At 42.6% G+C, this 25,482-nt stretch overlaps 1 protein-coding gene across 6 annotated transcripts in view; it reads right to left on the bottom strand.

The window, feature by feature from the left end:
- The window catches only part of GCNT4 (glucosaminyl (N-acetyl) transferase 4), a 35,227-nt gene continuing 9,745 nt past the window's right edge, over positions 1-25,482 (bottom strand). For 3 of the 6 annotated variants that reach the window (XM_073344237.2, XM_073344234.2, XM_073344239.2), the window contains exons 2-3: positions 22,194-22,407; positions 1-7,795 (exon numbers count right to left, since the gene is read on the bottom strand). In XM_073344237.2, coding sequence (XP_073200338.1) covers positions 6,427-7,794 — 1,368 coding nt within the window. In that variant the 5' untranslated portion in view covers position 7,795; positions 22,194-22,407 and the 3' untranslated portion in view covers positions 1-6,426. Of the gene's footprint in view, positions 7,796-17,774; positions 18,370-22,193; positions 22,408-25,482 lie in introns of those variants that run through there. The other 3 variants (XM_073344235.2, XM_073344236.2, XM_073344240.2) reach the window with 3 other exon arrangements.

Genomic DNA, 25,482 nt, shown 5'->3' with positions numbered 1-25,482 from the left:
CAGATAAATACCATCAAATTGAGTGTACGGCCTCGCAAACTAAGGCAAAATCCCATTACCTTCCCTGGGATGTTTGCCTGAGTATGTAGTGCAGGATCAGGCTCTGTTATTTCATGAACTTCAGACTAAAGGAAAAGGCTACACATTTTTCATCCAATTTGTTTTTTATTTCTGTTTAGTGCGGAGCCTATCGGCTCAGGATGACCAGCTATTGGAATAGTATTCTGTTGTGCAGCATTACATACTTGCATTCATAGGTCCGCAGGTACATTACCCATCTCTTCTGTACTGTACTATGAAAAACATTGTCGCACACTGGAATGTTTTCGAAGACTTTTATACTCTTTGTAAATGAATGGCCAAATCCCAATCCCATTGAGGGTCAGTGGGAAAATTCTCATGGAAGTCACTGGTGTTAGAACAAAATCCTATCTGTAGAAATAGAATCCATGGGCCAAACTCTGCTTGTCTTACTTGCACAATAATCCCACCCACCTGAGAAAGCGGGAGCAGGAGTCGGCCTTATACCACTTCAGGGGCTTGAGATGAAGAACAAGGGATAGACTGAGGAAGATGCATGATGTTCAGTTAGTCAGATTGTAGGCGTGTGTATACATGTGCTCCATCCAGATGTATGGCCTGATCCTTCTTCGTTGAATTTTTGCTATTAACTTGAATGGGAGAAGGGCCCAATCCTAAGTGGTGCTGAGCATCTGCAACTCAGTCCCATTGACTACTCAGGATTTGGCCTCAGTGACAAAGTAACTGTTATAAACTCATTAACCCATTCAAGCATGAGTGGTTACACTGTCATAAAATACACTCCTTATCTTTTGACCTTGTCCCTTGCAATGCTCCTGAGATGAGTGTACAGCATAACATTATGTCTACATTTCCAGCATGTATTATTGATGGATTGACCTCTGCAAAGGGAATGCGTATTTAAGACTGCACCCACTTACTGCCATTCATTAAAGGAGAGATCTCAAAGCCCACTTGATTTTTCATCAAGAGCAACAAAGTGAAATCCTATAAAATACAACTGAATAGAAAATTGATCTGGGGAAACAAACATAGCAGCAGTGTCTGCAAAAAGGTGTCACCAACTGAAATCAAACGTTTTTGGAAAGCTTTACAAGGAAAGGAGTATCAAACTATTCACTTGAAATACAAAAAGCACAGGAATATTTTCAGCAGATACTAGAATAAAATGCACACTGATTACATTATTCTTAAAAAAAAAAAAAAAAAGGAAACCATCATTTTCACATAAACAGAAATCATTACCTTCAAGAGCTAATTTAAATTCTACAAAAACATCAACAAAGGTTATCCCTGTACTTAACAATCAAGGTCACACTGCTAATTCACAATAAGGTACCATCTACTCACCATTTTCATCTCCTGCATTTTGCTTTTCTCATGGGTCCACATTCTGATTTAAATGACACAAGCTAATGATACAGCAGTCATAGAAATTCTCAACCAAGACTTTTTTTTTTACTGCAAATATAGAATGTATGATCATTTTCTATATTTGCTAATCTTCCTTTTAAAATCCTTTTATTCCAACAGTAAAGAAAATATGAACACTGAGAACCACACATTCAAATTGGCAATCTCCCTCCTGCTTTCACCCCAGTCCATTTATTAGCATGACAAGTTACAAAAGTGTTGTCTGTGACTATTTTTCAAAATCGATCAATCTGCTGGCTAAACTTTTAAAGGCCCAATCTAATTCCCCTTGCTGTCAATATCAATCTTTCCATTGACTTCACTGGAAATAAATCAGCTTGGGACCCTTAGTACCAAAGCTTGGTTCCACTGGCATTAATGAGAGTTTTGCCATTGACTTCCATGACACCAACATTTGGGCTCTTGGTGACACTAATCCTGCAAAGACTTATGTGCTTAACTTTTAAGTACGTGAGAAGTCCCATTCTACTTAAAGTTAAGTACACACCTCAGTCATTGTAGGACTGGAGCCAAAGAGATCTGCAGATTCACTTGCCTGCCAAGCTCCAGAAATCCCCTTTCAATGAGCCAAGTAAATTCCTGCCAAAGCCATGAAATTCTCTATCTTCTGCGATTTTTTCTTTTTTCCTTCACACTTTCCCCCGTTTCTCTGACCTCTCAACGTCAGGGAGGCTGTGGTGGGGTGAGAGACTCATGGATGGATTTGGTAGGTTGGGGTTGGATCTGAGCACCAGTCAAGGGTGGACTGTGAACAGGTTTGGCAGTTGGGAGGTAGGGTTAGATCACTGGTTTAGCAGAGAGAAGTTGTTGCAGGCAGGTTCAGCAACTAGCTAGGAGGAGAGTCCATACTGCAGCATAGTCATTTGGGGGTGGTTAGTATCAGGGCGCCATTAACTCACCAGTGATGTGTATCTTCTTTTATATCATCAATCCATGGATTTTCACATTCTTAATTCTGAGATGGAGACAGTGCAGGTAACAGTGGATAAAGAATGTCTAAAGACCTTGAGTTGTAGTTGCTGAGCAACCATGCGATGAAACAACAGAGATGAACTTGGGCTGCAAATTTTGGATCCAAACTTTCCCAGGATTTAGGGTGTCTGGATGTAGGGTCTTGTTTCGTACTCTCATCTGTATCATACTTATTCAACTGCTCTCTGTTAAAAAGAGCCATTACTAAAATAAAGAGCTGCCTCTGATCAAGTGTGTGTATGATAGAGACATGGAGGAGAGGGGGATGGACAGATGACCACACCTAACAAATATGCATATTTCTCAAGTGAATTAAAGTGTACTTTAATTACTGTATACACTAATCATAACAACGATAGTAGAGGGAGGAGACTCAATACAATTTTATATGTCACATTCAAATAAGCTTTATTGTGGCATTCACAATAATTTACTTTGATGAAATCTGTGGCAAATCCTGAACAAAGTCAAGGAGGCGCTCGGCAAGTACTGCCCTCCACCAAGAAGGTTTTCTTAGTCTCCTAAACTGGTCACTTTTTCCTCTTCCTTAAAAAATGCCTCTTAGAACTTAGTTACCACTTTTGTCAGCCTCCCCTATTTCCAGCCACTAAAATATCTTTGGCCTGATCCCGGGGACTAATTCTTCTGCCACAGCACAGCCTGGAAGATCCAATTAGCAGTGCTCTAAGTTGTGTCGTCTGCAAAGGCTACTCTGGCAGCCAGGAACCGCAGCAATGTTCTGCAATGTTCATGCCCTCTTTCTGTTGGTAATATCCCTTCCATGTTGCCTTCTCTCGGAAAATCCCCAGCTGGCCAGTTAAATTGCTTTTCCACCTGCTTTGTGCTACTGGAGCTGTGCAAAGGAGGTGGAATGGGACCATGAGCAGGCCCCTTGTATTTAATAGGATGGAAACATGGGACGCCATCTAATGATGCAAATATATTTTCCATTTGAAAATGCTATAGCCATGAACTTATATAGAAGGCTTTTGTGGAGGGTGTGGGGGAAGGTTCTGGCTTTAATAAGCAAAAATTCCCCTCTGTAGTATAATACCTAATTAATAATTTTTTGTATGCTAAGTTTTTGCCCACACTAAATTTTATACTTATCTCAGCATATGTTTGATATGGCCACATTTCTCATGAATGGCAAAGCCACAGGTGGGTCATACCAGTCATTTCAAACAAGTCCCAGCAGAGAGAGAGGGGCAGGGGATGACCTCAAAGATGCATAATTATTGTGATTTTTTGTTCATATTTTATCACAGAACAGTGCCAGGGGTCTCCACACTGCATGTATACATATATACTGTGTGTGTGTTATACATCTATCTATAGCCAATGTTAAATTTTACAAGTGAGGGGGCGAAAATAATCCAGAAATTTAATCTTAAATTTTAGGGATAGACTGTATTTGAAAACATTTTGTAGACCATCATGCCACAAGGTAGAAGAGCTTTGGATTATATCATCAAAAAGAACAGATATTCATCAGGATATTTACAATTCACAGCGTTGTGACTGGGCACACCTTGTACTTCACTTCAAACAAGTATTTCACAGTAACGTGTAGCATGATGGGGGCCCTGGGATACTAACTCAGCAGACAGCATCACTTCTACGTTCCCTTATTTTCCATGGTCTAGGAAGTCTATAAGGCCTTGTTCACACAGACTCGTAGAGGCTTAACTTAAGATGTGTTTTTAAACTGATTTAGTTAAACTGGTGCAAGTTGTCTTGTATAGACAAGGCCTAAGTTTGACCCTCTGACACCCTAACAGCCTTTCATGATATGACAGCATAATTCTATGTATACTATGAGTTCCCAAGTGTGAACATGGTAATGCACAACTCTGTAAATACAATCAATACTTCCTATTCTAAAAAGTCCCCATACACCATATTATCATGATAAACCAAAACAGCACCAAAGGAGTAATGGCAGGCTACCAGCCTAAATTGCATTTAGTTTTAAAAATATATTCCTATTTATGTGAACATCAAGGGAATCTGTGTTCCATGCATTTATAGACTTCATAAATAGTTTTGGTGAGAAGAAGTTGTTATAATCTATAATTTTAACCAAAATAGACTCGTCAGCCACAGATCTCGAGGTGCTTTACAAAGGTGGTTGAACAGCATTATTCCCATGTTACAGTTGGGGCAATTGAGACACAGAAGTTAAGTGACTTTACACAGCAAGTTGGTGGCTGATTTGGGAGGAAAGCCCATGACTCCTGACCCTCAGTGCCATTCTTAAACCACTAGTGACTAGTCCATGGCTACCCTATGTGATAAAGCTAAGACTGAATCACTTGCTCAAATTATGTATGTCCTCAATCCTATCAGTTTGAACCATAATTTTATGTAATCAGCTAAACACTTTCCATAAGTACTGTGCATCAAGGGTACTTCTGGTCCCAGTCTGTAAATGAGACAACAGGGCATTGTCATTACTGCAGCACTTTATGGATAGATAAAGACAAGAGCAATACTGTTATTGAACACCACGAGCCAGACCCTGGGCTGTCTTGGGACAGTACAAAGCTCTTCTGGTCCCAGATCCAGGTCCCAGATGACTTCCCCCTGCATAGCGGGGCTTGTGGGTTACAACAGCTGCTGTAGAGACTCTTCTACCATCACCACCTCTCCGGGCCCCCAGAGTAGGGGGCATAGCTGAGAGAAGGGGGATGGCAAGGGCTCTGTCATGCCCCAAGATCCATGGCTACCAGGATAACCTTTGGGGCCATTGGCAGCTAGAGCAATTTGAAGCAAGTGGGTTCTAAGTTGAAGTGGGAGCCTGGCCTAGCACAGATCAGCCCAAGAGCAGGGAAGCACCAAGGTGGCATAAAGCCACCTCTGCACAGCACCCTCCTGAGCTGCACTGTGTGCGCCTCAGCCCCAACTCAGGATCTGGGCCTGTGGCTAGGACAAAATCTGGACTTGTGAATATTTTGCATTTTAATGTAACACCAAACTGTTGAATGCTAATTAGAAGCCGCATTTGTTACCTACTGTAGCTACACAGACCCAGGGCACCATCCTAAAATGGTGTCCCTGACCGGAATGACTGTGGTTTTGCAGGAGGATGTTTCTAATGGAGGAGACGGCAACTGAACTCAAATAATACGTTTTCGGGCACTGATTTCTGTTAGGGTTATGAAGGCTGTCATCTCCGATGAATACGTACAGACTTCAAAAGAACTGCCATGTGTAATGCTGCCTCTATCAACCATCACCAAATTCACAGGTACAGAAAAGTGTATGGAAGCATAAAATTAATAGAGAGGAAAACTAAATACAGAGACACCTAGGCAAGAACACTGCTACTTCCAATGCAGTGGGCAAGGTTCCACGATCTCTCTCCTCTTATATCATCCAATCATATTCACATTGCAGAAATCATTGTTATGGGTCCAATCCTGCAAATGGCTAAGCACCATCACCTCCCATCTTCACAGGATCAGCCCTATGGCTCAGTGGTCATCAGACTCTCTCTTTAGACTCATTGGAGTTTTGGATTTTCCCCTTGCAGCTTTCCTGAGGTAGCAGACCTGGACACCTTCCTTCCTATGTTTCAAAACTTTTAAAGAAGAAGAGGGGAATAAGGAGGACAGACATGAGGAATTATCCTAGCTATTGCGCAAGCAGGCTCAATTTGAAGCATTCAATTACCACAGACAGTGCCACAGCCTCCCACAAAAGCATTCAAAAGCGGAGTTCATTTTTATAAGTATCACCTTGAAAGATATTAAGGACACAATGTTGGTTTGGTGATTTATACAATGATCCATCGCGTCTGGGGGCTGACTCTCCATTGCATTCTGATTCTCTATTGCACCTTGTGTAGTCATTTACACTTGTGCAGAAGGAGCATTCTGATTTGGTAGTATTTTACACCCCATAAATGACTGTACAAAGTCAAGGCTATGGAGCGTCAGACTCTGGATAACACTGACTACTGAGTATAGTGTACTGCTATAGTGAAACATCAGCAGAACGTCTGTGCATGAAAGAGCTTTCAGAAGACAAATCAACCCATTCCTTCTGTTGTTCAGCAAGTTTTTCAGCCAAGCATTTTATTAAAACAGGGTCCACTTTGGAGTCAAATTTATTGGCAAACCAGTGTCCATAATTTATAAGCCACCTTAATTCTGAAGCTCCATAGATGCACACACTGCGAAGATGTGTACCAGTACAAGGAGGATATAAGTGATCCTCCAGATAATTCCATTTTACCAGGCGAGTCTTGCTTTGCAGGTCCGTTATATCTTGAGCTGATCTTGAAATCTCCCCAGGTATTCCAGGCAGACGTGCAAGGGTTGCCCAGAAATGTTCATCTGGAGAATAAGTGTCCTTGGACCATTCAAAAAAATCTTTAGCAAGAGAATTTTCAAAGGTATATTGGATGAATGCTCTACTTAAAACAAAATAGGCACTGCCTACAAAAACCTCAATGTTATGAGGTGGTGGCTCTTTAGAAATGTTGGTTTTTACAGGCATCTGCATGTACTTATAAGGCACTGTCTCAAGTTCATAGTGATATGTGAATCGTTCCCTTTTGCTGCTACTTGGCTTTATGGTCTCCAGCATGTTTCCTCCATTGAGTTTCTTCAAATCAGATACCAATTCAAAGTTTGACCTCAAAGGAAAGTCTTGACCACACAAATTAATAACATACTTCCATGGAAACGACGACCTCATCAAGTCAGACAAACAATTAAAATCTGCTTGGAGCCTAGAAATGTGTGCATATTCCACTGTCTCCAATTTAGATGCAATGAAAATATTGGGGAAGCACTTAGCTAAATTGTCCATAGCACATTTGAAAGTATTAGCGGACTTTTGGTCATAATGGATGCAGTAAATATTTTGATGGCTGTATATTGTGTGTATGAGTCTTTCAACCATTATTGCATCTTTGTGAACAACCAAAGAGTAGGCTAATGGGAAACTTTCCTCCTCCGGGGAAACAGGCTTTAGGTGGTATCCTCTAAGTGTATAATACACCTGACAATCGCTGGTCATAGCTATAACGTCTTCATCTTCTAAATCAATGATGTCGTTTCTTCTTATCTCTAAACTCTTGCCAATTTCACCGGGTTCTTGTTCGTATATATATGAACAGTTAATTTCATACTGGAAGTCGTTTCTAAGATGGGAGTATTTGTTTTTAACATAAGAAGAAGTGCTTAAAAAGTGCTCAACCAAATAAATACCTTTGTGAGGGAATAAGAGTCTTTCAACATTGAGGAGTTTCAGAAGTGCAAGCAGCCACACCGTTAAAAACAGGATCAGGATCTTTTGTCTCATGGGATACTTGAAGGGACACTTATATCTCTTCATTCTGTAGGAAGACAGCAATATAGTGAGATTTTAATCATGAAAGGGTACAGTAAAGATATTCCAGCTTCTGCTAGAAACAAAACCGCATTGATTTGGCTACAGCTTAAAAACAATGATTAGCAGAAAGACAGGGCATTGAAAACACAATTATTTTCTTATATTAAACCTCACTTAGTAGCAGCAGATCATAAGCATGTTAATTCAGGGCCAGATTTTGTCAGCCTTGTTTGCACCAAGCTGTTCCTCATGCTGAAGTAGCATAGTGAAGTCAGTGGAACACTTTGCAGAGTAAGATACTATTCAGCCTGAGTAAGGGTATCTGCATCACATGATTGATTTGCCAACTCCCTTTCATCTCCACCTGCACGCCCCCAAGGAAGAAACCACCAGCAGTCCCTGGTATTGCAGCAGTGCAATTTTCATCTCTGTGCTACTAGGGAGTTGGGCTGAATTTAGCCCCTTGGCTAAAATCCCATTGAATTCAGTTGAAGCAGAATCAGAACCATACAGTTATTTCTTTACAGGTCAGTTAATAGTGGATATTTATTTTGTTCAGATATTTTAAATATTGCTTTTTAAAATTAAAAATAAAGAATTGAAGCCAGTGCTTTAAAAATCAGACAGAGCATCCTCTTTATCGGCAACATTGGGGCTGGCCAATGTGTGGGTGTATAAGCATGGAGGAGGGGTAAGGTACTTCCCCCCAACACCTCCAGGTATGGCTAATCCTTGCACAGAAGACCCTGCCCTCCCTCCAGGGGTAAGGGCTGCTCCCGGATGGTGGCAGCAACTGCTGCAAAGGAAGTGGCGGTGAGATGGGGTCATAACCCTGGCAGCAATGGAGGGGAGCACACAGTGCACCCTTCTGCCTCCTGGAGCTCTGGGAGACTGCTGCAAAGGCACTGCCGAGGTCTAGGTTGTGCAACAGCATATTAAAAGCCACCTGCTATGTAACCACTTTTAAACTTAGGTTTTATTCCAATGAAAGCGAAGTACAATGATCCTTTCTCCAGGTGTTTTTTTTGCTTTCAGCAGCAGAGTGTGAAGAGCATCGTGTCTATTACTGGATTAAAATGAGACAGGACTCAGCATCCAGGTGCGATCTTAGTTATAACTCCATTTTCTCTCTTAATGGAACTGCTCATGCATAGAGCAGTCTGCAATGTTTTTTCTCTGAAAGGAGCTGTTTAGCTACCACTGTATGAGTGTGTGGTTCATAGGAAGGCAAAGAGAAGAAGACAGCTTTGCTACCTTATGGTCATATGTTTTGCTGAATTTGAAAAATATGAAACTGAACCAGGGTGACCAGATAGCAAATGTGAAAAAATCGGGACGGGGGTGGGGGGTAATAGGAGCCTATAGAAGAAAAAAAAACCCAAATCAGGACTGTCCCTATAAAATCAGGGTATCTGGTCACCCTAAACTGAACAGTCAGCAAAGGATACATGTGCAAACTGCTGTGGCAAGGCCTTCTTCAGGAAATGTGCATAGGAAGTACTATTCAATTCCTGGTTTGCAAAACTGCTACAAGATCAGGAGCACCTCAGCCACAGAATGCGTTGATTAATACACTAATAACTATATAGGTATCGGCAATGAAATAAGATGATTTTGGAATAGCTTTTGAACACAGTGACTAGCCTCAGGATTAGGGGAATCCACAAATGGCATAAAGCCAGTATAACTGTCTCTATACTTCTATCCCCAGCACTCCCCCATGTCATAGGCAGGCTAGAGGTGGGTGGGTGAAAGGAGCTGGTGTCTCATTGGAGTCCGTTGCATCCGATGAAGTGAGCTGTAGCTCACGAAAGCTTATGCTCAGATAAATTTGTTAGTCTCTAAGGTGCCACAAGTACTCCTTTTCTTTTTGCGAATACAGACTAACACAGCTGCTACTCTGACTCCTAATGACCTATAATTCTGTAGCAACTTGGCCTTAGAGCTTCTCTACATTATCCTAGAGTCCAAAACAACCTCAGTTAGCTCCAGGATTGGGGCAGGGTGTGTAGATGGTTTGTAGCCACTATTTACTACCTCCTCAGCTAAATTCCTGCATCAGTATAGCTGAACCCAAGTGTCCATCCCTTTGTGCTTCTAATCCTGATCTCCATTACAAGAGCAAACCTCCCATCAAATTCAGTGTGAGTTTATGTGAGAGCAAAATGGGTTCTTTGGTGCACATTTTCAGCCCAGGATTAACTAGAGTCTGTTTTTGCACTCATGATTTTACAAATGCAAAAAATTGCAAAGGATAAAATTGTGGCCCCAATTATAAGTGAGTACAATTAGTCACTTGGATGTCTATGTACCTGCTCTGCAGGTGCAACCATAATTCAGAAGTCCAAGTGACATTTATTGAGGGTGCAAATAATTCAGATGCACTTTTTACACAATATTAGGACGTACTAGTTGTAGGCACAAAATCAAAAGCCAGCAGCTGAAAACCAGGCTCTCTTTGGGTGTCCTTTTTATTTTTATTGTTTTCTTTCTTTCTTCAGGCTGTCTGCTGTTCTTCCCACCTTTTCTTTTCCCTGTATGTCTTTCTCCTCCTTAATTATTTACTTTTTGGTGAAGCTGTGAAGAATTTCTTCAACACTCGCCCCTTCCTCCTTCCCCTCCTCTCCCCCACCCCCCACTTCATGCTCCTTTAAGCTTCCAGTATGAACTGATGCTCTTATTGAGAGCAGGATCTTTGTGTTGATCAGTGACTCACACTGCTGAGCATGTATGCAGCTGTGGTGTTCCCACCTCGTATGGATGCCTATACTGTGTCTGCCAGGTTCCCAGAATCCACTCAAGTCAACAGAACATTGTGAACATCACAGTGAATGGTTCTTGAGGCATGTTAGAGACTAGGGGAGCAGAGAGGTGATCTTTCTGGGAAGATCTTTCACAGGATCTAGACCTAGGTAAGAACTAACAGCCTTTTCTCTCCAACTTTATCAACAGTCTGAAGATTGATTCATAACAAAAACAGACAGGAACAACAAATCTCCATTCACAAAAAGACAAAAGAACATAAGAATGGCCATTTTGGGTCAGACCAATGGTCCACCTAGCCCAGTATCCTGTCTTCTGACACTGAGTGGTGTCAAAAGCTTCAGATGGAATTAATAGAACAGGGCAATTATCGAGTGATCCATCCCCTGCCATCCACTCCCGGCATCTGGCAGTCAGAGCCTTAGGGACACCCAGAGCAATGAACCATTTTGGCTAATAGCCATTGATGGACCTATCCCCCAAAAATTTACCTAATTCATTTTTTTAACTCAGTTATACTTTTGGCCTTCACAACATCCCCTAGCAATGAGTTCCACAGGTGGATTGTGTGTTGTGTGAAGAAATCCTTCCTTATGTTTGTTTTAAACCTGCTGCCTATTAATTTCATTAGGTGACACCTGGTTCTTGTGCTATGTGAAGGCGTAAATAACACTTCCTTAGTCACTTTCTCCACACCACTCATGCTTTTATAAGCCTCTATCACATTTCCCCATAGTAGTCTCTTTAAAAAGACTGGGACTTTTCAGCTTGGAAAGCTCTCCTCCTATGGAAGCGGTTCCATGCCCCAACTCATTTTTGTTTCCCTTCTCTGTACTTTTTCCAATTCTAATCCTTTTTTTTTTTTTTTTTTTTTGAGATGGAGTGACCAGAACTACATACAGCATTTAAGGTGTGCGTACCATGGATTTCTATACTGACATCATGATATTTTCAGTCTTATTATCTCTCTCTTTCCTAAGGATTCCTAACGTTCTGTTAGGTTTTTTGATGGCTGCACCAACATGCTTTGCTGGCAGCAGTTTGTTTAGCTTCACTTCTTCTCTGAGCTCCTCCCAACTCAAATAAGCCAAGCTTTCCCTTTGCCTACTTAGCTCTTTTCTTAGCCCATGCTCCTGAAGCCAACCCCACTCCAAAGGCTGCTTAGAACCAATGACAGGTTTCAAGCCCTAGTACAGAAGACCTCATGGAGGGAGAAACTGCTGACTCATTTTTGCTTTTCCATGGCAGGAAATGGAACGGATTCTCAAGCTGCATGAATCAGCTCCCCCTATGCCAGCCAACAAACAGCTCACCTGAATTCCCAGAGGTCAGTACATCCTTCACTCTTCAAAAGTACAAGACACTCTGGACACAAGACCTGACAGCCTGACCCAGGCCCTTCCTGATAGGTGATAGAGTCCTGAGCAACTGGTGCCATTCATGACTGAAATAACCAATGCTTTATTAATTAGCATTATTAAGGCATTCTACGCCAACTCAAAATGCTGCATTAAAATGGAAAACAGATTGAGTAAGCCATTCAGCACCAAGACAGGTGTAAAGCAGGCATGTGTCCTGTCTCCTTTTTTGTTTATGCTAGTCATTGACTATGGATTAAAACAATGAGACAGTGATACATATGGCCTAAAGTGAAACAATTCAAGGCTATTTGATGTAGACTTTGCCGACGACATCACTCTTATCAGTGAAGATGCCAATGGACTATAAAAATGCACAAACCAAGTAAAAGAAGTAATGGAGAAGATACGTTTGAGATACAATGCAAAGAAATGTAAAGTCATGTTAGTGGGGACTATCGGGACAAATATCAAAATTGAAGAAGAGAAACTGGAGAAGGTGGACAATTTTACATATCTTGGAAGTATCATCAGCCAAGATGGTACTAGTTCTGAGGAAAGAAAGAAGAAGAACAAGAAGAATCGAGAAAGCAAACGCTGCATTTGGAAGACTCAAAAACATCTCCCTCAAGACAAAACTGAACATGCACAAAGCAATTGTTATCACCATCACAACATAAAGCAGTGAGACATGGCAACTTACCAAGAAAGATATGCAAAAGTTGGATGCATTTCATCACAAATGTCTGAGAAGAATATTGGGAACAACATACAGAGATAGGAAGACGAACGAAGAAGTCAGAAAAATGACTGGACAAGGCACCCTCTCACAAATAATGTACAAAAGACGACATAGATGGCTGGGACATGTGCTGAGAATTGAAAAAGAATGCTTACCTAATACCGCCCTTGAATGGAAGCCAGAAAACGCAGGAAGAAAGAGAGGAAGACTGCAAATAACATGGAAACAAACAGTTCTGAATGACATCAAGCACATCAACAAGAAATGGGAATATTTGGCGAGAAGGGCGGTTGACAGGCAAGGATGGCAAATGAGAGTCGTTCAATGTGCAGCAAAGCACGGGATGGGCTAAAGTCTAAGGTAAGGTCTAATTCAATGAAGGAAATTTTCCTTCAAACACACAGTAGTGTTATTAACAGTGAAGAAACCAAGCCAAATACATTGGTTCTAGCCAACTACCACCCAGTATCTCAAACCTTCCATTCCTGTCCTAGCTCATAGAGATGCTAGTCAAAGGCCAACTATAAACTTTCCTGACTGAAGTCAATATCTTAGACGTGGCACAATCTGGATTCAGGCAAGGACCTGGGACAAAAACAGTTTTAGTGGTACTGATGGATGATCTCCTCCTGACAACGGATAGAGGGCAGACATCCATTCTCATCCTCCTGGACATCTCTACAGCATTCAACACTCTTGACCTGAGATACTGCTATCCTGTTTCAGAGAGGTGGCAGAGATCCAGGTTAATGCACTGAAATGGTCTGAGTCCTTCCTGGAGGGGTGCACTCAAAGAATAGTGATAGAAAATTAAACCTCCATGACTAGACTCTTCATTTATGGGGTTCCACAAGGATAAATTCTCTCTCTGGTCCTATTCAGGATCTACCCATGGCCAGCGATGAACTGGTCAGACTACATGGACTCAAGTGCCAGCAATATGAAGATGATACACAACTTTACCTATTCTCCACCATATATGACCACACCACTACCACCAAGATGGCCCAATGTTTAGATGAGATCAGCTCATGGATGAACAACAACTGGCTGAAGCTGAGCCCTGCTGGTGAGCAGAGAAAAACACACTTCGAAGAGTTTGCAGCCTAGGTGCAGTCTCCTTTGACTGAAGGCACACACACCCAATTGGTCAATTCAATCAATAGCTTAGGAGTGCTGTTGGAGTCTTAGCTGACATTAAGCTTTCACATAGCAGCATCTGGGAGAAATGCTTTCTACCATCTCCTGTTGGCTAGGAGACCGTGTCCCATCCTGGTGGATGATGAGCTGGCCTCAGTTAGACACACCTTCATCACTTCCCATCTGGGTTATAGCAATGGGATAAACCTGAGCATGAAGCCATTAGCTCTTAAGAAACTCCAGCTAGCACAGAACATTGCAGCACTTCTCGTTAGCAACATGGTTACCGCAAGCACATCAGACCTATCTTTGCTCCCTACACTGGCTTTCCATAGAACATGAAGTCAAGTTCAAGGTCTCTGTTCTTATCTTCAAGATGCTGAGTGGCCTGTGCTCAGCATATCTAAAAGATTGCCTACAGCCCTCAGAGGAAGACTGCGGTTGACAATGCCGCCCCTCTGGCAGAAAGGAGCTGTCCACCTCATCTGTGCAGGAGACCATGCTCTCTCAGGGGCAAGTTCGTCAATTCCAAGTACACAAGATATTTTTTCAACCAGCATGCCCTAACAAACACAAAGCATGTATGTTTAAAAAAACCAAAACCCTACCAAAACATAACACTCCACTGCACACATCATTCAAACTCTGAGGAAAGGATGAGAGAGAGAGAGAGATGTCAGTCTTGACTAAGGCTAAAGTTTTGTCATGGATATTTTTAGTAAAACTCACGGACAGGTCACAGGCAATAAAGAAAAATTCACAAAAGCCGTGACATGTCCCTGACTTTTACTAAAAATATCCATGATAAAATGGGAAGGGGCTGAGCAGCTGTGGGGTAGCTGGGAGCTCCAGGGACCCTCACCACCCATGGGGGCTCGGCGCTCCAGGTCTCCCCTCCACCCACAGCTCAGAGCTGCAGGGTTCCCCTGTCCCCAGCGGCAGCAGGGAGCTGCAGGGGTCCCTCAGCCGTCCACGGTGGTGGGGAGCTGTGGGATACCCCCTCTGCTGTTTGCAGTGGCGAGGAGCTGCGGGGTACCCCTGCTGTTCATGGTGGCTCGGAGGTTGGGGGCCCTGCTGCCTCAGATGGTGGGGATACCTCACAGCTCCCTGCCATTGCGGGAGGTGGTGGGACCCTGCAGCTCCCAGCTGCTGGGGCTGAAGTCACGGAGGTCTTTGGAAGTCACGGATTCCATGACTTCCAAGACCCCTGTGACAAAATCGTAGTCTTAGTCATGATGCTTAATGCGCTACTGGAGAGTGCTCAGATACTATGATGATAAGAGTGGTATAAGAACCTATACAGAATAGAATAGAAATGCCCAAGTTTACCCTTCTCCTTGGCCTCTCGTTATCTAATCCAATCTCTGGCTGTGCCTAATAACGTATCTCAGGTGCTTATACCATTCCTCTTATTAAGTTCCATTTTCCTTATGTGTTGCATGCAGGGTCAATATTTTTTTTTCCCTTATGTAGGATTGTTATGGCAGGAAAGGAGGTGGGTGTCACCACCTTCTTTTGATGGCCAAGATCGGGTACCGCCAAGGTTATGCCACCTGGTAGCTGTAGTGATTCATCTACCTGCCTAAGGATAGTCCCTCAGGACTAAGTGAAGGCTTATTACATCTTGTAGCCCTCACTACTCTGCAGTGACTATCCAGCCTGTCTAAGTTAGAGCAGGGACTTGCTAGCAGAGTAGATAGTAATGACAGAAGGTAAATCGGGTGCTTTTATTTACCTTTCCACATAATGCAAGAACACCATAAAACTGCTAAGCAACACATTTAAAACTGATTTAGGAAACACTTTCTAACCTTGTGGCAGGCTCGTTATATGTTGTATCATAGAGACCAAGAGCTCAGCAGCTTTGTAAGAGTAGGCATTTATCTGACTAATATGAACGTCCACAGTTACGTGAGACAGGACACAAGTAGGGATAGGGCATATGAACTATTGTGTTTCAAGGCATGTGCTGACCGCTAACTGCCAAGTTTTCAGAGCAGAAACCACTAACAGGCATCTTATTTCACATGACCTATTATGCTATTGTCTGCATGTGGGTTTGGCCACTGATAGACCAGTCTAGATGGATTCACAGCTGCATCCTCCTCTGTTCCTGTGGTTTTTTTGCAAGACACAGATTTGAGCAGCTTTATAAGTTCGAAAACCACAAATAATCTGGGGCAGTTTGTGATGGCCTTGTGTAAGTGGGTAAGGGAAAAGAGAGAGAGAGAGAGAGTGGAGGAGCCTCTCTCTTCCTTGTGTTACTGCAACAGGGGTCAACTACAGTTACTGTCCTTGCACTCCCTGAATGTAGAGATGCTCCAGGCTAACCCAAGTGGCTGTAGCCAACCCAAAGTGGGTGGAGTCGAGGTGGGGCCTGCTCCTCTCAGTATAGACATCAGTGTTGAGCTGAATACACACTATGCCCTTCAAATTGGAGGCGGGCTGCCGCTCCACCACGAGGAGACTGTGGAGGAATTTTGCAGTTCCCCAGGGGCTCCCCCTGCAGTGCAGCTGCATCATAACCCCCACAAGGAAGGACAAGCCTTAAACCCACAATCTAGCCCACCCCCCAGCCATCCCCCTTTTTTTTGTCTGTAAGATACTAGCCAGACACATCTCATGCTAGAGTAAATCAGGAACTGTTCCAACGAAGTCAGTGGAATTTCACTGCTGTAAATCCAGTCCAAGAACAGGATCATGTCCTTCCTTAGCAGTGATTGTTCCTCGGCAGTCACCAACTTGGGCAGACTACAGAAGCTGGCACTAATGTAGCTACACTGATGTAGTTAGACCTGGGCAAACCCCAGTTATTTGCACACTATAGCACACCAGTGCAAAACAGGGCTTACACCTGTACATCTTAACCCAGTAATTCACGTGGGTAAGTCACACACAGTGACCCCCCTGACTTATAGCAGTGCAGTGTATCTATACTGTGAGTTTGCACTCATGTAATTACATAGGGACAAATAAACCAGTGTAGACAGAGCCATGGAGGCAGGACAAACAATGATTATATTACTAAGCTAAGAGTTAATACAAGAATGCAGAAGGGGTTGAAATCCCACTGAGAGATACAGAGCCCCACCTAGCATACTGGTCTATAGACCAACCCACTGACTTGAGAAACCCCAGACAAGGCACCGCACAGTGTAAATAGAAACCTGCTCTTGAGATTCTTCTGAAGAAATATGCTAAATAAAGTTAAAGTATGATAATCACTGCAGTGACTCAACCGAGTCACAGCTCTTTAAATACAGTACCATGTGCCTAGCACAGCCTACCCCGCATGCTTCTCCAAATATCCCTTTGTGGGTGGCCAGTCAGATTCTGTCACAATCAGGAACAGGATATTCAAAGATCAAAGCACAGAGAGGACTCTCTGCATGCTGATCTCTCCCATCCTGCGCAGAGTAGGAGTCAACAACTTTCACTGAAGCCTTGCTCTGATCCTGGCCACCCCCCACTTTGGACCCTCTGGAAGGACCCTCCATGGATCCAGAGCACTGCTTGTGGGGAGGAATCTAGAAAGAGAGGGCCAAGGGAACACATCATTCCCTCAACCCAGCAACAACAAATCCAGCTAAAACAGCCTCCGTTGCCTTCTATGCTGGGAAATCAAAACAGCCTCCTCCTCACAACACACATACACTTCCAAAGAAGTTCTCAAAGTAGCAATGGGTGGGGGGAGTTTCCTATGTCAGCAACCCAGGAGGAGGACAGGGGCTCTGGATCTGGAGTGGAAGCACAGGACTTCTGTGTGGCTCTCCCCCAAGATCTATACGGATATTAGATGATCCACTGGCTCAAGGGGAATAGCTCCCCTGCACTTTCTGTAGGGGGCTCAACCTGGCCTCCTTGACAAACCTAGTGGGATTCTCCACCCACCTGCCCACCGAGAGCAGACAGCTCTGATAACACCAAACAGTCTTGGTTGCTCTGTTTGTAGTTAAAAAGACCTCTCCAGACACACTGACATTTTATGGTACCAATGTCTGTAGAATGTTCAAATCCAGGGCAGTCCATCTGAAGAGGTTTTTGTTTGACACATGCATATCTGCAGCTTGTCCGAGATGAAATCTGTTGTAGCCAAAGCAGGGGTGTCCAACCTCTGGCCCTCCAGGCTCTAAATCATGGCACTCAGAGACTATTGGATTAAGAAGAAAATGTGTATTTGATTAGGAGTTCAGTGTGTGTTCCCAGAGCCATGCCCTGTGATTTCTAAATGGAAGTATTTGAATGTGTTCAGGGGCTTCATTTCTCCCAGTGTCTCCCACTGCTTTGACTACAGTCAGGAATGGATCCTCATGGGAGGCGGGAGCACTCTGAACAGCTAGTGTCCTTCCCCTGCTGTTCCTCAGCCTGAGAGGCACAAAGGGAATGGAACAAGGCAGAGAATCGGTCCCCCTTAAGCGCGAATTGTGGTCTCTTGACTTCTTTGAAGCAATAAGTTCCACTGTCATGCTACAAGTGTTGGACACTGCTGATTGAAAGGATATTCAGAGTTTCCCATTCATAAGGCCATGAACGCTGCTCAAGATCCTACCAAGTACACATTTAACAAAAAATGAATCCACTCACAAGCACGGGGGTGAGGGCAAATTCTGCCCCCATGCAGCTGAGCTTCACCGGTGTAACTGACAGCAGAATTGAGTCCAGGGTGTATAACTAAATGCTATCAACTCTGAGTGCCCACTTGCAGACCACAGAGGTCAATTACAATTGTTTTGCCTGACAGCAAATCTCTAGAGTTCGCAGCTGATTATTTGGAAAATCAAACTAAAATTAGAACATGGGTCTCAGTGGAAAGGGTTCAGCTGGGAGGGGCCGGTGGTTCCGCTGACATCAGATGCAGTTAATTCAGAGGAACCATAAACTTTATGTGTTGGCAACTGGTGGCCAGTAAAAGTCCTACTTGACATTTTAAAGAATATGTATGTTAATCCCGGTATCCCAGACAAAATCCAGGTGTAATAACTATGTTCTGCAGCAAGCATCCAGCTTTTAATTAAGTTAAGGGAACCATATATATGAAAAGAATTTGGCCCATAGTTTGTGAATAGAAGATAACATTATTGACTACAGTGCATGAGAAACTTTATAAGCTAGCATACACTATACTACGAGATCCTGCTATGTGACATGGGAATTCCACTGTACTGCATGGAGTTATTACATGATATTTAGGAACATTTCATGGCAACTAGAAGATAATGGGTGTACCCATTGTGGATAGAATTAATCTCTCTGGAGAGATTTTAAGTTTGGTTTCTGTTTATAGGCTACTCAGGAAAAATATCATCATCTTATTTCCTTCCTATTTCATGAATTCTTTGTACTCTAGCTATTTAATCAATGCATAGGGCCTATCACACTGGTATCTAAGTTCTTCGAGCTACTTGTGACCAGCAGTGCTCTGGCAATTAGGAGCACTAGATCGGTTTCTGACCTCACATCAGCGTAACTGAGGAGTAACTCCTGAGAAGTCAGTAGAGATAAATTGGTATAAAACTGGCACACAAGTTCTGAACGAGTCTCATTGTCCTGAAATTGCTAAGGCCAGCAACAGAATCTGGAATTTCAGGGCCAAGATTGCAGGTGCATTTCAGAATTAAACAAGAATAGAAGGGCTTTGCACCAATTCACTAGTCACTCTAGCTATAGGCAAACAAGGCACCACCGAACCAACAGATGGCTCAACGTATCCTCCCACCCCAAAAGTCTGTTCTGGGAGGGGCAGGACACTGAAGTTTTGCCTTGGGCACCAGATTGTCTTGACCAGCTCAGTGACAGCATTGCTATTTCAGCTGGATTTCAGGGCAAGAAAGGCTTAAATTGGGCTTCAAATGAACTAAACACGTTTATGGACTTAAATAATCAGAAGAGGATAGTAAACATAGTCTATGGGCTTGTGGTGTGGCGATATCTGAAGACCCGGACTTAGGCATGATTTCATTTGACTAAGACTAACGATTTACGCAGGGAGCATTTGGGTTGTTGGGAGATTTTAAATGTTTTACTGCAGCTCCTGACTATTATTACAACTGTTACCATAAACTGTGTGTACACAAAGTAACAGCAAATCCCAGGCTCCTTGTGAAACTCAGAGATGCCAATGACCTTTTCATGCACCACCAGCTTGTAGATACATTGACTGTACACAAGAACAGAGGACTGACTCCTACCTCTTCTGGGTAACTCTTTCCTGCATTAGGCCATTCTGTGCTCAGTACTGCTTCTTGCCTGCTTCCCACGCAAGCAGCTGTATCTAGCTGCTTCCTGAACTAGCAATGTGGGGAAGTGGGTCACATCAGGACTGCAGGCCAGGGGAAGAGGAGGAGGTGGTTCTCAGGTGTTCTCAACAACTTTTTCCACCACTAGACTCCTCACCCAGCCTTTCCAGATGGCATCACTCCTCCCTGGCATTGGACTCCCACGTGGCCATGCAAAACTCTAGATTCTAGAAAAACAGCCAAGTGACATACCATACACTTGGGAATTAACCAGTGTCCAAGGATATATTTAAAGTAATAGCTACACTGTCTAAACTGCATTTTTTTAAAAAAAAATCCAAATTTCTTCATCTTTTGGGTTACATATTAAGATAATTCAGTCCTGCCCCCACAGGGAGGGGATAACCATGAAGAACATTTATTGAAATCCAAGGGGGGACAGTTCTGATGAGGGCCACTGGTTATGCTCAGACCTGAAGGTCACCTGAACCAGAGTTCTGGATCTAATCTGTCCAGAAGGACAAACATGTCAATGGCAAGATCCGACATAACTGCTTCTACCCAGAGTCTTGTCCAACCTTTCCCATGAACTGTTGACACATTTCTTATCTTTGTTCAAATGGTGCTATTTTACTGGTGGCATCTTTGCAAGGGATTATTTGTGATCATAAGGAATTCTGCCATTACTAGATACTTTATCTGATTTCCTCCTCACATTGTTTCTGTTTCTATGCAGCATGCACAGAATATAATTGCTTCAGTGACCCAAGTCAGGAGCTGCCAGATGGGTCTGCCAATTATGTAGTCCCACTATGCTGTCTTGTTAACCCTGCTAAGGAAGATTCAGTAGTGATCCACATAGATTCACTTGCTGATTGTATTCATATTTCTGGTGGGTAAAATCCTACCTTAAGAGTTTCACTTCTATATCCTAAGCCCTAGTATTTGTTCACATCAGAGGGTACATTGTATTTATATAATTATCTATTTGTATTTATACATCTATTGTATTTGTTCACATCAGAGGATACATCTACACTTCAATATAAACCCCACAGCACCAAGTCTCAGAACGCAGGTTGGCTGCCTCAGGCTCATGGAACTAAAAATCGCAGTGTAGACTTTTCGGTTCAGGCTGGAGCCTGGGCACTGAGACCCCACAAGGCGGGTGGGTGCACAGACTTATTTCTCATTCCCTACAGCACCAGATGCACCCAACGTTAACTATTTTACCTCTCTGTCTGTTACTCAGTCGTAGGTGTCTGTATGTTCTTTAAACTTCCTGTATGTTCTTTTCCATCCGTCTTAGGTATTTATATGGCCCAAATCACCATAGTATCTGATCGCCTGAAGCTTTTTAATATATTTATCCTCACAACACCTTGTGAGGGAGGGAAGAACTATTATCACTATTTTACTGATGGCAGCTGAGAAACTAAGTGACTTGCCCAAGGTCACACAGGAAGTCTGTGGCAGAGCAGGAAAATGAACATAGGTCTCCTGAGTCCTAGGATACTGCTCTAACCACCAGACCTTTCTTCCCCCCAAGCAAAGTTTAGGTCCGGCCCTTTGTTATGTTATTTGATTGGGAGCTCTCAGGTACAATGCCCAAGATTCAGTAGGCAAATTTCTTCCACTCATATGTCCCAAATTACTGTGTCATGCCAGCTGAGGCCCAGAGATGCAGAACCCAGCAGGAGGGGGGAAATAAGCATAAGATCTAGGGATAAGTAAAGATATAGTTAATGGCAAAATTTTCAAACTTAGTTATCTAAAAGTTAAGCATCTAAATCCATATTTGGACTCCTAATTAAACATAACCTGATGTGAAAGCCCCTGATATGCTTTCCATGGGACATGAAATTTAGGTTAACATGGACAGAACTGGGGAGGGTTCGCAGAGGGCATTAGAAGGAGAGAGGATGATGCTTCCCTGTTAAGCTGTAATGGAAGGGGAAACACCCTCGGCTAGTTACCCACAAGTTCTCTATGAGCACGAAGCAGCTCACATTACTACTGAGTTCCTTACGGACTCTTTGGTTTGAACCTTTGCTGTGGATCAGATACTTCAAGGCTATTATTCCACACAGGAATCCTCACCACTCCAACTTATACCTGCTGAGTCAACAACATTGCTCAAATCAACATTCAGTCTAAACCTACCTTTTGAACTTTGCTTTATCTTCTTTCCTTGGGAAAGTGTTCTAGAAAGCTTTGCTCGAGAGACACCATGACTGACTGGATACACAAGAGTAGTTGTTTTCCTCCATCCTCCTAGAACCCACAAACAGTGTTCCAAGCTTTAATATCCTCTTTAACTATGTTTTAATCGAGTATTCAGACATGTATATGTGAGGACCAGGGGGAACATTCCTGCCTGCAAAGAAAAAAAATATATAAATTAAAATGTTAATTAAAAAGTACAGTAACCATGGAAGTGTTATGTAATAAGCACATCTCTTTAGCTGCTTATGTTTAGTTCATAATTTAAACAGCTTGGTTTCGTGATTTCACTGTACCAAATCCTCTACTACCCATTCTTAGCATGAATTGTGTGAAATTACTGTTGTCTTTAACTATTGACATCTTCTAAATACCCACAATGACCTGAGTTTGACACTTGCTCAGACTTTCCCCTGATAGCAGGAGAACTATGTAAAAGAACATTTGGCATCTGAAAAATTTGATCTCAGCCCGTTGTTCAAATGTACCGCTTAATACACTGAGGCATAGCACCTTATGCTGTCACTCATTTTCTTGTTATGTTATACAATGGAACATAATATCTGCTCCTGATGGTACCTGAATCTGGCAAACTTGAAAAATACGGTTTTGGAGAACTGCAGGTAAAGACATTTCTTTTATTAGACACCAGCTACTTTGAAAGACATTGGGCCTAATTTAACTTTCAGAAATCCTGGTATAAAACAGAAGTAACTCCCTCAAAGTCAGTGGAGTTCCACTAGTACGCAGATCCTGTATAAGTGGGAAGAGAAACAGGCTTTATTTCTTCAGATCAGTTGCAGGTACAAGCAGCGAGAAATTTTGCTCAGATGTTCAGTTTTTGAAATTTTGATTCATGTGTTTAGAAAGAAATGATATTTCAACCTCAGAGGTACTATTGTGATCAGAAAGGCAACACTGTAATTTCTGCAAAACCATATGACATACACACACACAATATCTACACTCTACCCCAGCACTAGATAAGAGGAGAGATATCATTACATACCAACACTAAGTTAACTGGGTCTCCAAGTGCATCTTCTTTTATGCATCTGTTTTTGGCTGGTAAACTCCTTGCAGCAGGAATGGTCTTATTGTTTTGTCTTACACAGTGCCCAGAACATCATGGGTCAAATTTTCTAAAGCACTTACGTAACTTAGAAGCGTAAGTCCCATTGCTTTTCAATTGGACTTAAACTTCTAAATCACTCAGGTGCTTTTGAAAATGTTGGCCCATTTTCTCTTAAAAATAATCTGCAATAATAATTCTCATCTCAATGTTTTCACTCTTGATTTACAATTACAAGGGGCCTAATCATCCTCTGAGACAGCAGCACTGGAACAATTTTTATTGTTGGGGTGCTGAAAGTCACTGAACAAAACTGTAGACCCTGTACATGATGGAAGCCACTTAAAGCTAGGTGGTGCTACCACACCGCCAGCTCCCCTAGTTCCAACACCCCTGTTCTGAGACCCATGTTGCCATTCTTTCTTCCCACTCCTCCTCTCTACAAAGTCAGAGATCCTCAAGTGGAGAGGGGCTAGGCATGTATTGCCTTCTCCAAAACTCATGGGAATCTGCAAAACAGTCAATGTAGCTTGAAGCTTCAAATAACTTTTTCATTGTCCCTCTCTATATCTTGAAATCACTATTCATGGGCGGGGGGAAGGGGCTATCAGTAGCTGCTGATGGAAGAAGCTCCCGTAGCATGGCTCCAATAAAGCTGAGCTACCTAGAATCCTAAAGGGATCATGGGGCCACAGAGCCAAGCTGACGGCTCAATGCCTATGCACAGATGTACCCAGCCTCGCAGACCTCAGATGTATGTGTGGAACTCTCTGTTCATTGCACAGGAGGGCAAACCCCAACCCCTGGAATAATTTAGGGAAACCTCTGTGGACCAGATCCTCAACTGGTGTAAATCAGTGTTGCTGTATGAAATTAAATGAAACAGTGATATACATCAGCCAAAGATCTGGCCTATTATGTGGAACTTCACGGCTAATTTTGCTCCCAATGACCTAATCCATGTATTTTTCTGTGGGATAGGGTGATCAGGTTTGCAGCATGGAAAAAGGAGAGTTCACTAACTAACTCCTCTTCTCTAGGGGGAAATGTTCTCCTGGCTAGACTAGCACTTAACATTTTTTAACTTTTTACCTCTACTAGAAAAAACTGGTCTTGAGTTTAACAAGAATAAATGTACTAGGAAGCTCAGTGCTACTATAAATTAATGCACTAGCCTTTCATCGGTGGAGACCTAACATCAAATGATAAAAAACAAATTTGAATGGCTCAGCCAACTTCTAAGTGGTATTGTAATGGGGAACCAAAATTTACTAAGAAGTTGGCATGATTAACAGTTGCTGCTCATAAAAAGGCCTTAAACTAGAACCGTAAGGCATGAGTGCTGCAGGTCAGACTGGAAGTGCATTAGCAGAGTTTGGAGTAATCTGAATGCCTGACCACAGCCAGTAAACCCAGTCCTTCATTTTTACAAGCCTAACAGTTCTCCTCAAATTGATTTTAAAAACATCCAGTATTCCTGTCAGAAATCTCAAGCAATACACCACTGACAAGAACATGGAATCTCCATCTTGGAGGAAAACCCTTGATATCATTCACTAACTACAGAAAAGAAGATCTAAAATTTTGAAAGCTCTGATCCTCCTCCCGCTTGCACCCACATGCGATAGAAGTAGTCAGTGGTATTGCACTGGTGTGAAGCTGATGCAGGTGAGAGCAGAATCAGGCCCACGTGCACCTTCTTCCCCCCACACACACACATTTACCCTGTCTATTCCTTGTTTCATTTATGTCAATGGAGTGACAGATGTGGTGCATAGAGCTGAAGCACAAGCAGCAAATGTAAACATGCAATACAATTCCTACAAACTATCCTGTAAATATGTACATACTTCTCCAGATGGCAAGTTACAATTACAAATGTGTGGCTAGTAAAAAACAAACAAACAAAAGTATCATGCCATTCTGGTGCAACACCTGGCACAGAATATTCATTATTAATTACATTTATTAGTAAGTTTTCAAGGAGCATTCAGCACAAATACACACTGTGGAGCCTAAGTTATGCAACTGTTTTTGCAACATTTGGCCACAAACTGTAAATATTGTGCCAAAAAATGTAGACAGAGTAAAACATTCCTTGCCTGAAAGAACTTACAGTCTAAAGAATGGTTCTCAGCCTTTCCAGACTACTGTACC

The sequence above is a fragment of the Lepidochelys kempii genome, chromosome 5 (assembly GCF_965140285.1).
Source record: "Lepidochelys kempii isolate rLepKem1 chromosome 5, rLepKem1.hap1, whole genome shotgun sequence".
Classification (NCBI taxonomy): domain Eukaryota; kingdom Metazoa; phylum Chordata; order Testudines; family Cheloniidae; genus Lepidochelys; species Lepidochelys kempii.
This window is presented reverse-complemented; position numbering and strand designations above follow the sequence as displayed.